The 15547-nt window shown below is 41.7% G+C and overlaps 1 protein-coding gene across 1 annotated transcript in view; it reads left to right on the top strand.

Annotated features, from left to right (window-relative positions):
- Positions 1-13986, top strand: part of snd1 (staphylococcal nuclease and tudor domain containing 1) — a 187393-nt gene extending 173407 nt beyond the window's left edge. Inside the window, exons 23-24 of the mRNA XM_085376346.1 lie at positions 10269-10313; positions 12966-13986. Of these exons, the coding sequence (XP_085232472.1) occupies positions 10269-10313; positions 12966-13031 (111 nt within the window). The 3' untranslated portion in view covers positions 13032-13986. The remainder of the gene's footprint in view (positions 1-10268; positions 10314-12965) is intronic.
- The last annotated feature ends 1561 nt before the right edge of the window (positions 13987-15547 follow it).

The following is a 15547-nucleotide window of genomic DNA, read 5'->3' as shown; positions in this document are numbered from 1 at the left end:
TCGTTGTGAGAGTGTTTTGAACTCTGACCTCCCAAGAATAGCCAGCAGCCGTAATGCAGTCTCTGGTTAATGGTCCCTTTAGACAAAGGACGGTGATTAAAACCTCCCAGCAGTTCAACTAATAGGCTTATAGACTCCACAGATTTAGGTTTTGTTGGATCAAACAGTTCCTCTTTAGTATGCAACAGCTGTGCCTCCACATGCATTTGCCTCTTCTGTGCTGGCTTCAGACAAATATTTTGATGTGGAGAAAGCCTAACAAGCAGCAGTGTTGCCAAAGTGTTTACAAGTGTGTGTTAAGTAAAGCTCTACAGCTTTCTTGTTGATAATTCCACCCATCAAGTCGGCTTCCAAGCTCAAAGCCATCTTCCACAAAACAAACTCGAGTAGGATCAGACGACCTCTGAAACATCTAAACGTGGTGAATTGTGCGTCTGAGTCACACTATATGTGGGCTTATTTGCTAGACTTCTGTTTGTTGTTCTGCTCTTTATAGCATTATTAGAAATGATGAGCATCTATCGGTTTGTTGGGTGACAGAAAATCAACAATTGATTAAATGTCTTTGGTTGGCCATTTGTTTTGTTTTTTAGCCAAAAAGAATAACGTGTTAAGTAACCAAATATTGTGGAAATGAATTGATAATTAAAATACGAATGAGTTTTAGCCTGAAAGAGAACCATTAGTTTTTATAGTTTTAATCACAAATCAAAGCTGCTCAAAGTCAAACTGTTGTACAGTTCCCATTTCCCTCTTTCTTGTAGGCTGCTCAGGATGAATGTGTTCACCTTACTTTACATTTTGCTGCAGTGAACTTGGACTGTTGATGGAGAGTAATTTGTGTGCAAGGTGCATTGTGGCTGGGAGATTCATGAGCTCAACTGTGCCTGCTGCTAGCACGACAACAGAAAACGTTATCTTGAAGGTGCAATAGAGCCAAAAAAATGTACTAAAGTACAACTTCTCCCAAAATTCTCCCAAAGCTCAGTAGTGTAGTATCCAAGCATTCTTGCTTTGCACTCTGTGCTCTTTTACTCCTCCCTTCTGCCTTTTCATGCAGCTAGACTATCAGCCTCCTTGTAAAAATGACTTTTGTCCTTTCTATCTGTTCCATTTTGTCTCTGTTCTTTAGTCATTATCCATGCCTGGGCATTGGAACACGGTCATTGTAATCTGTACTCTAGTGCTAAAGCATTACGTAACAGATGGGCTGTAATGTTCACTGGCACTTCAGCAACCATTAATAGTCAGTCATAAGTGCACGGAAGGTTAACACCAGTCTTTGAGGATGGCAGTGTCGCAATAGAGCAAAAGCAGGAAGGAAAATTCATCCATTTGGGTCTTTATTTCTTTTTTCAAATGCCTCTCTGCCTTAAGCCCTTCTTTAGTAGATGCTCACTATGCACACCATATGGACAGCTATCACATCTGCTGTATAGCAGTGTCATGAAAAGGTATAAACATTGTGAAAGTGTAGGTGAAATGATGATCATATACCAGCTGCTTCATCTTAAATCTCTAGTTCCACTTTAAAGGAAGGCGAGAAAGAGGAAATGGGAAAATCAGATGGAAGATACTGAGCCTAATTATGATCAATAGAAAGTTCTTAATAAAGAACTTACCCACTGATGTCCTTGGAAAATAAAGCACCAATTCATATAATATGAAAATGATCCAAAGCGACAGACTAACCTGAATCAGAACAGCTGTAAATATTTTAAACTGTTAACAACTGTTAATATTCACCCTCATAACATACTGGATGTGCGTAATCAAGAGATTTTAATCTCATAGTGTAATCTGTCACATGCATATGGCATATCATGTGTAGTCCATCTGCTCATGTGTTTTTATTAAGCTTTTATATTTAGATTATCTTTGTAGCTGTCTGTTCTTGGACTCTATCACTGTTCTGACATTTTAAATTCAGCTATAGAGCTCGACATTGTGCACGCTTCTGTGGTAACAAAGAGGTGTTTGTGTACTGCTGTGCTCTGACTGTTAGGTAAATTTGGCCACAGTTCGTAGAAGAAGCCAGCTGTACATGTTTTCATCAAATTAGTATCATTAATGAGCAGTAAAGCTGAACAGCCACGTTATGGTTGCCTTTGGTAGCAATATTTAGAGCGATGTGTCATTTGGTCTGATTGCCCCTGTTGGCAACTGCTGTCATTGAGATGAAGAAAATTTGTATCTCTTTACTTCAGTGTAAAATGGAGCATTTGTGTCATTTTCTCTGACAGTAAAAGTGTAGAGGGAAAAAGGCATCGGGATGCACGAGAAAACAATTTTCCATCCAGTTATAAACGCTTAAGAATGACAATGCTGTTCACTTTGGCAAACAAGAGATAATGAATGTTTGCCAAATGTCCTGTTGGAAGGTTCTGTGTACAAAGAAAGTGACTTTTTTAAAAAACACACATTTAGATCCTCTCTCATGCGCTAACCTGAGACTTGAACACAGACTTCAAGGCACAAGAGATATACTTAGCCAGCCTTAAATCGTCCTGGCACCATCAACTATCCACTCGCAGAAGGGCAGCTTTCCACACTGGTGCCCACTTAACAGACTTCTGTTTCTTTTTTCACCCTTTTTATTGTCTTTCTCAACTCACTGTTCACCTTATCTTTTTAGTTTTTTCCACTCCATCCCTTCTTTCTTGTTCCACACCTACGCAGTCCATTCCTCTGAATTCTTGTATATACCAGTGCCTCATTTCTGATTGTCATATTTCTCCCCATGTGTTCTGTTTTCAACTTTTAGTATATTTATGTTATCCTGGGCCCGAGCCATGTCATTTAGATGTCAATGGCGAGGTGCCTCATTTGGCTTTTGCTGATGTGCTGATTTGCATTTCGTCTTTCAGTGCTGTGTCATGATGAGCAAGAATCCCCGGGAATTATAGTGGAGAAGAGCTCAGATCAAACCTGCTGGTGGCCTCATAATGAGCTGTGATTCAAAATGCAGTTATGTGCAATTATTTGCAACTTACCTCAGATGTTTCTGTCCTTCAAACCCACACAAGGTCGATAATAATGCCCACAAGTTGCATGACAGATATATTATTTTCTTTCTACCTGATTGGGCGCACAAGTAATAAGTGCCTGGAGCAGATATTTTTAGCTACTGCACAGAACTTCACACTCGCACTTAATATTTCTTTATCCAAGTTGTAATGAGCCTGTCATGGCAGCTCAAGTGGAAGATGTCTGTGTGGTTAGGAGCGCTGTCGTTTGTGCTCTGCTGCTTTTCACCAGTGTTTTCTGTCAGCAGCTGCCAACAAATATGACTGATTCAAACTGTGGCGGGCCACGGTGCCGACTGTCTCACTCGGTCACCTCATCTAACCGAAGTCTGTGCTGGCCCCCAAAGTTCATTAGTGTTACAAGCTAATAATCTCCAGTTTACTAATTACAACTCAATTACAAATACGGAAGCGTCTGCCTTCACCACCATAATTATTATCAATCACCAACAGCCAAGCTGGAGTATCGACTTCACTTCCACCTTGTTCCCCACAGAAAGGATTAAGATACCTTAACCTAATGTATATAAAGATGGAGAGAAGATCTTTACCTAAATGTTTTCGTGAGTGTGTCGGCAGAAGGTGGACTGTGGGGGAAACAGCTGTGAGGTGGCCTATTCAAAGTGAAAGCTATAATTACCAGGAACCCCTCAGGAAATATGGTTTTATTTTTTGCCTTTTATCTTCTTGCTCTGTATTCGTGCCGTATTCACACTGATGCTTTGCTTTTACCGTATGAATTTTGAGCAGCTGACTTTATAGTTGTGAAAAGCTTTGATAGCCCAGAAGAGACGCCTGTAAGCGGAAGCTCACATGATGTGAGGTTTGTTTATTCAGACTTTTTTTTTCCCTTTTCCTTACACAAAGGGCCTCTTGGGTAGTGTAGTTTTCTTACAACTTGCTATAGTCCCCAGTGTTAGCTAGTAGGACAGAATAATTGTGTTAATGGAGTTTGAAAATGTAGATAAAGAGGGAAATCAGGAAAGAGGGTCACACGTGCAGAGGGCTGCCTCCAGGGATCGCCTCTTCCATTTATCAAACCACGATTGCCCCTTTAGTCTCCAGTCAAGGGTCTCATGTGGTGAGCACCTCTGCTGCCATGCTGTTAAGGCACTGCTTTGGACATTGAAGATATGCCTCCTGGGAGTGTTGTTGCCTCTGTAGAGTAGGTTCTTTGTAACAAAGTGAGGCCTGGTGGGCAAACCACGTTTCATGTAACACTGTTCCCCAAGAACAGGAGTCACATATGTAGCTGTCCCTCATGTATTTGACATGGAGGAAAGGAGGAAAACAATAGTAAAACACACAAGTGCAAACCTGGGTGATGAATACCAAAGATAAATAGTAATGTAGTAAAATTTGTGTTTGTGAAATTGTAATAAAAATGCCAATAAGATTAAACGAAGAATAACAAAAAATAGCAGGTTGGAGTTTGTGTGGCCGAGTACAGAAAGTAGGTACCCCACAGTGTATCAGATTTCCGCCGCCTCCGCCCCCAACCCAAAAAGTCGTCACCGTGTCATTTATAAATGGCTATTAGCCATATCCAGTCCACCAGTTGACTGATTTTTCAGGTTGATGCCCTCGCTTTTCAACCCCCAACGCCTGTCACAGCCCATCAAGAGCCTCTTCATCCCCCCAAAACCCACAGGGCACACATAAACACCCCCCCACTGAGTGTCACGGGTGTGTTACAGCATAACCGCGCTCCACCAATGGCTCAATACCTAATTTACAAGTAGAGTTAGAGATGGGGCCTTTTAATGGACATTTTCTGCTCCCCGTTATTGACTGCATACACACTAGCATGCACTTTCCTCCCCTGCTGGCACTGCTCTGAGGGTCTTTTTTTTTTTTTTTGTACATGTCCTAACTGACACGCGCCACTTCACAGATGCCATTCCTTCTGCAGATGTGTACACACACACACACACACACACACACACACACACACACACACACACTGTTACGCGCCATCCTCCCTCCTAAGACCCCGGGGTGAGTACAGGAGGGGAGCAGAGGCACCAGGCTGTTTTAATTTATTCTGTTTTGTGATATGAACTTGCTGGGAAAAATAAAATGGTACTGGAGAAGAGCAAAATGTTCTTGCACAACTTTTATGAGAGTAAATTTGCACGTTAGGGTGAGATGCAGTGGTGTTATTGCATATTTACAAGAGCAGTTCCTTCCAGAACATCTGGGAGAGCACTAGACACTGTTTGCATTTGCATTTGTTGTATGTGCTGGGGGTACACGAATGTGTCCTCTTTAACTCCACGAACCTACGCTGGTGGGCTTGTCATGCCACGTTCCCAACAAAGCATCTGATCTCATCCGACAGCCATGCTGGGGGGACCAGCATGTAACAGGACGTAGTCTTAGTTTGCAGCAGACAGGGGCAATGACACTCATGCACTCGATGGAAAGGAAAGCGGTGTGCTGTGATTTCTAACACGAGATAAAACGATGGGTCATCGCAAAATGGAGTTTTGCTAATTTCATTTTATCTCGATTATCAGGTTTTAATAAGTGTTGCAGGCCAACAAGGGTAGTCTGGTAGCTCATTATTTGGCACTGTTGCCTCATAGCATGAGGGACCTAAGTTAAATACCCAGCTGGGTTATGTCTACTTCAGAAGCTTCAATTTCTCCTGCTTAGTTAATGCCAGAGCATTCACGGAAAAGACAGGATTTGAATCTGAAGAGTTTCACTTTGTGGGCAAAATAAACAAATAAGCCAACAAAAATAGTTAATTGTAAGCGTTTGATCATTTGTGCAGCCCTAGTAGAAAGTAAAGAAAGGATTAGGAGAAATAAAAGCCACACACAAAAAATTAATTGCCAGACATTGTAGATCTACTTTGTTTTACATCCATTATTAAGAAAATAAATAAAAAATCTGATTCAGTGTCTTTCTATCTTGTCTTTACATAAGCACCACTGTATTCCTTCAGTCCTGACACATGACAAACCTTCAAGGAGTCCCTCCCTTGTTAGCTATGCGTGGACATGTTGATTGAAAGATGTCTCATAGGACAGTCCATTGCTTAACAGAGCATTCTCAACTGGAAACACCCTGAGCTGCGGACATGAAAGCTATTATTTTCTGGAAGAAGCTCTGACGACGATTCGTCTGCTGCAGAGTTTTTTGTTTGCAGTGTAGTCAAAAGGAGGCTGTGATGGCAGGCGGGGGGGACATGAAACAAGACGAAATAAGGATTGATAGAGTGGGATGAAAAAAAAAACGAGCAAAGCAGCAACAAAGAAATAGTGACAAAAGGCTGTTAGTGGCAGTTTTTATGTTGGAGTTTGACTGCATGTGTCTGAGAGGCTGTGCGCCTGATCATCATTGCTGCTAATGAGAAAAGTGCAACATGCACAGAGGACACGCCTCATTGTTCCCTTTCCACTCGGGTGGTTTTTAAGTCCTGTGACATCCCATATCGTCAGCGAGGACCACGTGAACACAACCGGGCACCGAAACGTCGATTAGTCACTTGTTTTTCATACACACGCCATCCAAAAATCTGACTAAATCTGGTTTTACTTTAGCATTTTCACGTGCTGTGAAATTCAAAGTCGACGCAGCTCACCTACGCACCAGACGTGCACAACCTGTCACAAAAGTGCCGCGTTAGCGCTCGCTCCGATCCACCACTTTCACACCGCATTTAGCAGAACACCACCTGGGCATGGCATGCTGGCCAGTGCGGGGAAATGCACGGTCTCCCTCCCTCGCTGCCTCTCTCACTCTCGCAGATTCACAGCCAGTCAGATACACAGATTAGTGCCAAACCGCCAGACCGACACCACCTGTCGTTCATCTTACGAGAAGCATCACACTTACACAAAGTCTCCCACCAAGTCTTGCGTGAGAAAGTTACCTGCATACATTAACGCTGAGTCAAAACGTATTTTCAGATCCTTCCCCTTTGGTGCGAATGCGAGTATCAGATAGATGTTTTTAGTCTCAGTCTTTTACAGTAGAACTTTCTTGTTGCAAGTAATTGCAAAGAATGAAATCACATGCATTCAGGAGCACTCCCACGTACGCTGCAGCCTCCTTAGCCAACAACATATTCTCTGGTGCCAGCATCCATAGCCACTGCTCACCGTTAATGGCATCTGTCTGGCATATGGGAGCTCTGTAGGGTCATCCAGACAAGCTCACTGTCGCCCGCAGCCTTCTGCTACCTGAACCCTCTACAAACTCTGCATTTTCTTTCCTTTTCTTATTGGACTTCTTTACTTTACGTGCACATTATTTTACTTATTCTACCTCCCTGCCATCATTTCCACATTTCCCTTCCTCCTCCATCTATATGATGACACCCTTGTTTGCTATAAAGATAAATATTCCCTTTCTTTGCCTCTCCAGACGAGTTTTACATGAGCCATTGTGCCTCTCTACTGGAGCCAATAGAAAAGCTATGAAAAGAAGGATCCGGGACAGGATACGTGCAGCCGTTCGAAATCCAAAGTCTGTCATCATTTGTGTTCAGTGAAGTGAAGTGAGGGGAACAGTGAAAGATGAGGGTGAGCCAGGAAAGGCACCCTCCCGACCACTGTACAAAGAGGCCCACCATGATCATTTCAGTATGGCAGCATATCATCTGTGCATATTGTGCTGTAGTGCTCTTGACTTTGCATCTTTCACAGAATACTTAGCATTTGGATTCAGCCTCTCAGCTCTATGGAGTTTGGAAAAAGTGCAGATGGAATACATTTCCTCTAAAGTTGAGCTCTTTTTGGGGTTTGCCATTTGTCCTCACAAATGCAATTCTCTCTTTTGTGTTTATATATTGCCTAATCCACTTTGGCGCGTATGAGACCCTCTTCCTCATCATGTTAGCTTCCCCTAGCTGTCCAAGTGTTGCACTGGGAAAGACTGCTGTGAGCACTGAGAGCTCTCCTCCAAAGCCCAAATGGCATCACTGGCCTTTTGTGTCTGTGAAATATCTTCGGCTGGGTCTTCCATATGGTGACATCTGCCTGATGGGACCAAGATGCCAGATCCCAATGCCTTCCAAAAACAAAAAAAATCTCTCCTTTAGCTGGCTTTGACGGATGACTTGTGCAGCCACAGCACTTTCCTCAGCCGCTCACTTACATGTGCACGCGCTCACACAGACAGACAGGTCTGTTATCTTGGCTGTGCCATATGCAGCGCAGCTATCAAATCAACCTATGTGCACAAGCTAGCTAAGCAATTAAACTCCAGAGCCTCATCCACACTCGACTGTTTTAACATCTGGCATCCTTGTTCTAGATGTGTATGTGCCAACCAGCTCTTCTGCTCTTATAATCGCCTTCAAAACATGCTGAAAAACGGAGTCTTTTATGTGGAAATACAATGACTTCTCTTTCAATTGACTTTTGATTTCTTTGTGTTCTTTCATTTAAGTTGTTTTCTTTTTACTGTCATGGTTATGTCTGCCACTATGTCAGAAAAGACAGGAATGAACAAATTCATGCATGCATCGTACAGATAGTGCTTATTCGGTAGATGTGGTGCAACCTCTTATTTGTGTTTGTGTACCTCGTGCATAATTTTATCCAATATTGTGAGTGGTGGAGGACATCTCGTTCCAGGGGTCTGTTGCTTGAGCTTTTCAAGGTCCAAACATCCACTTACACTGTACCCACCTAAGCAAACTGGCTCTCTATCCCCCCCCCCCCCCCCCCCCCCCCCCCCCATGACTCATCACTGGTTCATTCAATGAGGCTAAATGGCTGTTCTAGCAGAAGCAGTCAATATGCTCAACACTGCACATTGGTTTGCTCTTCTCTCCTCCAACTCCTGTATAATCCTCTCCATACTCTCAATATGTGCATATTACCTTTGAGTAGATGTTTTTAAAGCAGCACTTCTATTGAGCAAATGGATAGCGTGGAAAGAGTTTCTATATACAGTATGTGGCAGAACTATCTGGGGACTTTACAGCTTGAATAATACTTTAAACTTGTACTCTTTGTTTTTATTTCATATTAGTTTTATTTATCACAGATTAGAAAGTTTAGATTTAAAGATTTTATCAAAAAAATACACCCTGAGATGGCACATGCTCAAGTTTCTAGCCTAGACTCAGTTGCTTTACCATAATGTCATAGCTTAATTCCGCTTTTTAAGGCATCGGGTTTTAGCATTTAAGTTCATTTGCAGACTTTGATAGTTCATTGTTGCATAGCCTTTGGTGAATAAACATCAGGTTGGCTGTATTTGCTATTTACAAGTTGATTCAATGTTATCTCTTGGCTCTAAGTTGAGATAACAAATAATTATGATTACTTGATACCTTTTCATCTTTTTTTTTTTTTTTAAAGAAAACAGCAGATCTGTATCTTCGGTTCCTTTTTACACTATTGTATGTTTCTAATTAGCTGAATTGATTTTGCGCTTCTGGTTGAGAAAAAGCTCGATTCAACTAAACCTGCCGGAGCCTACCGGAGAGTCAGTGAGTGAGGCTGTCGTTACAAAGTGCCGTGCAGTGTTGTTTTTATAGTTGTAGCTGATTAATTGCACAGCACCTACAGTATCCGTTACAATGCTTTTTGTTTAGCAAACAGTTGCTATAGTTAGCTATACAGTACTGCTCATAGCTGACTCTTTCCTTGTTAGTTTTCACTGTTCCACAACCTTACTGTAAAAACAAAACAAAAACAAGACAACTGGTTTTGTACAAAAAGAGGAAAAAAACACCAAAGGAGAACACCTTGAAGGTGTCTTACAAATGCACTTGTTTAAAAAAAAAAATCTTCTGCACACCATCGACGTGTTGGCCCAAGGCTGGAAGGCATGAGTATGAGAGTCACTCTTATCTTGAGTGACTTAGCATGAAGTGATGCCACTCCCATTGGTGGATTAACTCAGTTACAGAAAGCGTTGCACTGGAACATGACGTCGGGAGCTCCGTGTGCTTCCTTTGCATGTTTGTGTGATCTGCATCGCCCGCAGTAGCATAACCACTTTGTGTCTGCGTGTTGTTTCGATCTCGTTGATCTTCAGAGAACATTGCGCTCCTTCCATCTAGTGCTGAAGGGGAGGGTGAGCGAGTACCCTTCTTTATAAAAAGTGAACTTTGTGCAAAAAAAAAAAAACAAACTTGTAAATTTCCATGTATGCAGGTAAAAGAAATGTCTCAGGGGCAGAACAGGTTGATGCATTGATTCACCTTAATCCTTTAAAATCCGACGGGTGACGCAGGGATGTGATATGCTAATGACTTGTCTCTTTCTGCCTCAGGTGACAGAGTACCTGAACAGTCAAGAATCTGCCAAGAGTGCCAGGGTAAGTCACTTCATCCCAGCCACCATCTTATTGTCTGTCGTTTTCTATTTCTTTTTCCTTTTTTTTTTCCACTTTTCCGTCGCCTCCTCCTGTAGTTTGTCTGCCTCTTTGAGAAATCTACTGATGCCAAAACAAGAATACATTACAACACTAATTACTCTCCCTTGGAAACTATCAGAGAGAAAGTGTATCCTCTCCTCGCTGCTTTTTCTCTTTCTCAAGATGTCACACATTACATTGGCAGTCCGCATTGTCCCATATGGACTGCTGCCCACAGTCTGTGCAGGTCCGTTCTTTGAAAGTAGGGGGTGGGGATTTGTGCAAAAGAGTGCAGTGTGGATAGTGAGGAAGGAATGAATAGGATTTAGGGTCTAGCACACTGGGCTCTCATGTTGGAATGAGTCGAGTCGGAGTTTTGACATAACAATCCGCCGCAAATGTATTTATTCTGTGACCAGTAAACTGTGCGGCCAGCCAAGTGAAACTGGCAGCAAAAGATTGGAAAGGAACCCAGGAAATGTAAAAACAATAAGTGCTTTCAGACCAGAGAGTTCTAGGGACTAGTTGGTGGGGGGTTACAATTTAATGTGTAGTGCTATCTCGCGCTATGTGTAGCACAGATGGACGGGGAGGGCTGCGAGAGTCCAGCTCTCCAGACGCACTGTGAGTGCCATTGTTTACTTTCTCGTAATACTGTTTCAATTTCTTTTTCTCTATACATCGCTTCACTGTGTGTGGGGTTCCTTAGGTAGTGAGTGGAAATGGGATTTTCACTTAGAGTGAACATCATATTGAACTTCCTCCTTCACATATAAAGCCTGGAGACCATTGATGGTTCATTTCTGTGTTTTGTTGTGTTGTGTTTTTTTCCCCCCTTACACAGCTGATGTTTAGACTTCATAACATGTCCAAATTGCCACACTTGTGTCTAGGTCAAGTGCTGTATACGCTCAAAGGTTCCTTTTCTACTGAAGTTTCTACTTCCTCCATTCCAAAAGCATCTGTGTACTGATGATATCATAAATATGCACAAGAAACTAGAAAGTCGTTGCCTTTTTTTGGCAATAATGAACTAAAACATATTCATCCTGCTGCTTTTAAAAGTCACCAGTGCACTATATATGACTCGTTCCTCCATAAGAGTGATGACCTGCCCTGTACCTTAATGCATATATATCAGCACATCAAAGATATATGTGGTTTGACGATTATTTGGACAGTTTGCACAGGCGGAGACCACCGTCACTAATCTCTGAAGCGCACTGGGTCATTTTGTTCTATAAGCAGGCCTGAAATATTCAGAAAAGAGCTTCTATGGTTTCTCCTAGTAAGTTATTTTTAAGGATTAAAGAGTTTAAACTACATTACCCAACTTCTTCAGGAAATCTGAATCCTGATCCTTTAAAACATAAATAAATAGAAGCCACTTGAACCTCGTCTCTTGTGACAAGGGGTCGTCCCAGCGGTTAGCGCCGCACGTTTTTCAACAGATGCCCTTCCTGACACAACCGCAAAGGGGATTAGTGTCTTTAGCTTGACTTGAACCATCAACCTTTCACTTGTCAAACACGGCTCTACGGGGCCATCCTTTAAAAGAAAAATAAACTGATTTTTAGTAGCAGGACAGAGATGTGAACAATTGGACACATTTATGGTTATGGTCTTTATGTTGAGGAGTAACAAAAAAAAGACATTATGTAAAAATAATAGAGGAGTAATAAAGGTCCTGTTGACAAGGGCTGAAACCTGGAGACTTTGACAGTACAAAAAAGAAAAAGCCTTTCACAAGAGCCCCAGGAGCATGCAATAGACACTTGGATGTCGCTTTGTTTACTCTTGTAAAGCATGATGGCTCTACATTCTAAAAGAATCAGTCCCTCCTGTGCCGCTTTAGCTACCCGGCGGTTATACAGCATGTCCAGACAATGAGTCAGTCAGAGGTGGAATTGACTGTAATCACAATCGGAGTTACTGCCATGTTTTCAGGGTGTCAGGGAGGAGCTGGAAAAAAAGGCAGCGGAGTGCGAAACGGGGAAACGGCTTCATTCATTTCATTCATCCTAATAACTACTGCTAATTAGCACAGTAATTAGGTATGAATCACAGCATTAACAGCTGAACGCGCATGCTTCTGAGAGCCATAAAAGGAGCATCCCAGACAGCAGACCTGCGCATATACACACAAACACCTCCAGACCGGACGGCTTCTACGGCTTTTAAAAAGGCAGTAACTAACTGGGTGCTGTTCCAAAGTGCGCACACTCTTTGCCAACCACGTCGCGGTAAAGCCGACATTCAGGCAAACGAGATGGTTTATGGGGCAGTGCAGGATTGTCAGTGTAATGGAATAGGAGAAGTAATAGACGTGGTGGCGTTTGAGGCACTGCGAACCTCCTCCGATTAAATGGTGATGGAGATGATGATGATGCTGGCTCTTCGCACTGGTCTGTGAAAGCACTGAGCTCTCTCTGTGTGTTGCACTGTAGCTCTCTCTTCCCTTTAGCTTCTTTTTCTTTTTTCTTGTCCATTTAACATGCAATGTGCTGGAGAGGTTATTGGAAGTTCCATTCAAAGCAATGGGGCATTTTCACCACATTGTGCAGTTATCTGTGTCAGTATGGTCAATGAGATCTGTCTCTGTCCTCCCATCAGCTCAACATTTGGCGCTATGGAGACTTCCGTGCCGACGACGCAGACGAGTTTGGTTACAGCCGTTAAAGAAAGGAAAGATAAAAGAAGATGCACAAAAAAGAGAACAGACCATCCATTAAACACCATTCCAAAGACCAACGTGGACGGCAAGTGATGCTTTGGACAGAAGACGAACTAAACAACAAGCTCGCGACTCACTCTTCCCTCATATTTAGCATTTCAACCCTCCCATCTGGCTTTTCTTCTTCTCTTACATCTTGTCCTCCTGCTAGCCCCAGTAGCTCCATATAGAGCATGCTAGCAAAGCTATAAGAAAAAAATAATTATCATGCAAGAATCACTTTCCTTTCGTCCTTTAGTTTCCCTAATCAGCGCCTGCACTATTGCCGGTCCGTTATTTGCCACACTATCCTCTCAGCAGTACCTGTGTGAATGATAATAAGTGATGCCTACGTATGTGTTTCAGCCAGTCATCGACTTTGCTCTCTGACACTCTAGCCCAAGCCCTGCTTTCCTCTTTACTCGGAAGGGAACGTCTGTTTCGCAGGAAAAAGCTCAATTTTTTTAATCTTTGTTTTTTTAAGCAACAAATGCTTCCCTAATGAATTTCTTGTAAATGTGAGGATATGTTGAAAGGTGTATATTGCTTTGTTTTAGAAAAGTGCTGTAGGTGAAGCCACACAGACTTGAAAAGAAAAAAACAAACAAACAAAAAAAAAAAGGATGAATTATTTTTGTCTTCAGTGTATATCTGTGTGATTATGACATTTGCAGATGTTTTTGTGGGGAGTGTTTCGTCGTTTATTCACTGTCACACTTTTATGACCAGTAAATATCGATGCCTTCACGTGGCATTTTATCATCTCTTCTTCTGTAAAGTTTACATTCTGATAACGGTAATGATCCTGTCTCTGGCAGTCTCTTCTCTTCCTGTCTCTGTATGCCATGGCAGATACAGTGTTTGAATTTGTTTCCACATAATGGACCTTTGCATTCTATTAAAAATCTGATGAATAAAAAATAAGCAAATTAAACGTGGGTTTTTGTTATGTTTTCCTCAAATAAAAATGCAACCTGAAACAAAGTCCTTTAGACATAAAGCTCAGGATTTCAGTTTTTTTTATGAAACACTTGTGCCAAAATTTAAGAGCACTTCAATGCAGATAAAAGGTTTTGTTTCCTGTAAAACACCACTTTCACTAAAAGCTTGACAGTTTGGGGTTTTTTAATTTCTTTTTTTAACCACAAAATTTGCAATTAGCGATGCTAATTTGTCTAAGCTTGAGCTTGTTTAACATTCACCTCCAAAATCTTTCAAATGTATCACTTCCTGCTCAGCTACTGCTAACAAACGGGCTGTAAAATCAACTGTTTTCACTTAAAAGTTTAAAGTTTATGTAAGTCGTGCAGAAGCACAGCTACTGAATTTACATGAAGTGATTTTTTTTAAAGTACAGGTTTGAAGTGTTTCCTGCCCGTTTAAAAACAAAAAACAATTCTCAAAAATAATTTTTAAACTAAAACCTTTTCGTGCACTGGATTGGATCCATCCCATTGGCTGAAACAAAATATATCTGTATTGGAAGAGAATTTGTAGCCTCTTTGCGACAACAGTCCAATTTGAAGATTTATCTACAATCAAGGCCAAAGTAATTTTTTTTTTATCCTTTTAAAATGTTTTATGTTACTTTCATTATTTTTAGTCTTCTTCATTATTGAACATGGAGGGTGTTTGTCAGGGGCAGAATTTAGACAAAGAGTTTACCCAATATGTTCCAATAAACGTCCGTCTAAGCCTCGTCAGGCATGGTGTTTTGTCAGATGTGACCAAAATTGACTAAAACCTCTAAATTGTTGTTTTACTTGAGTTAAATTAGTAGCATATCAGGGTGGTTAGCGCTGTCTGTCTCTTCACAACAAGAAAGCGCTAATAAAACTAGTTAAAAAAGAGAGCAGCAGCATAGCTTTGTGCTGAGAAACTGCACTACAGATGTCATGCTTGCTTTGAGAGAGTTGATGGAGAAGCAGAAAGGTGTGTTTGTGGATCTAGAGAAAGCATATGATGAGCTGCCAAGACCCAAACTGTATGAGGAAGTCCGGAGTGGCAGAGAAGTATGTGAGGGTGGTGCAGGAGATGTATGGAAGACAGAGTGGAGAAGAGATGGATGAAGTTAAGCTACAGACTGACAGATTAGGTCAGGCAGGAGTGTCTGTGGATAATGATGTTTACAGGTGACATTTGACCTGCAGGGAGAAGGTGGAGGTATGCTCTGGAGAGAGAAGAAAGGTCAGAACCAAGAGAAAAAACATGCGAATGAAGACGAGACGGATATAACAGGGAAGCCACAAGTAGAGGTAGCAGTAAAATAACAGGGGCCAGCAAGATCTATGGTTTGGAGACTGTTACACTGAAAAAATGACAGGAGGGGGGGTACTTACTCATCAGTCACTAAAGTATCTGCTGGGAGTGATGAGCTCTGAGCCTAGACACTAAACTCTTAACAATATTCTGCTTCTGTTGAAAATAAATATAAAATAAAAATCAGTTCAAAGGTGAATTGTCTGAGTTAAATGGGAAATGA

The sequence above is a fragment of the Diplotaxodon limnothrissa genome, linkage group LG17 (assembly GCF_057381915.1).
Source record: "Diplotaxodon limnothrissa isolate DT_005_m linkage group LG17, D_limnothrissa_male_GT1.1, whole genome shotgun sequence".
NCBI lineage: Eukaryota > Metazoa > Chordata > Actinopteri > Cichliformes > Cichlidae > Diplotaxodon > Diplotaxodon limnothrissa.
This window is presented reverse-complemented; position numbering and strand designations above follow the sequence as displayed.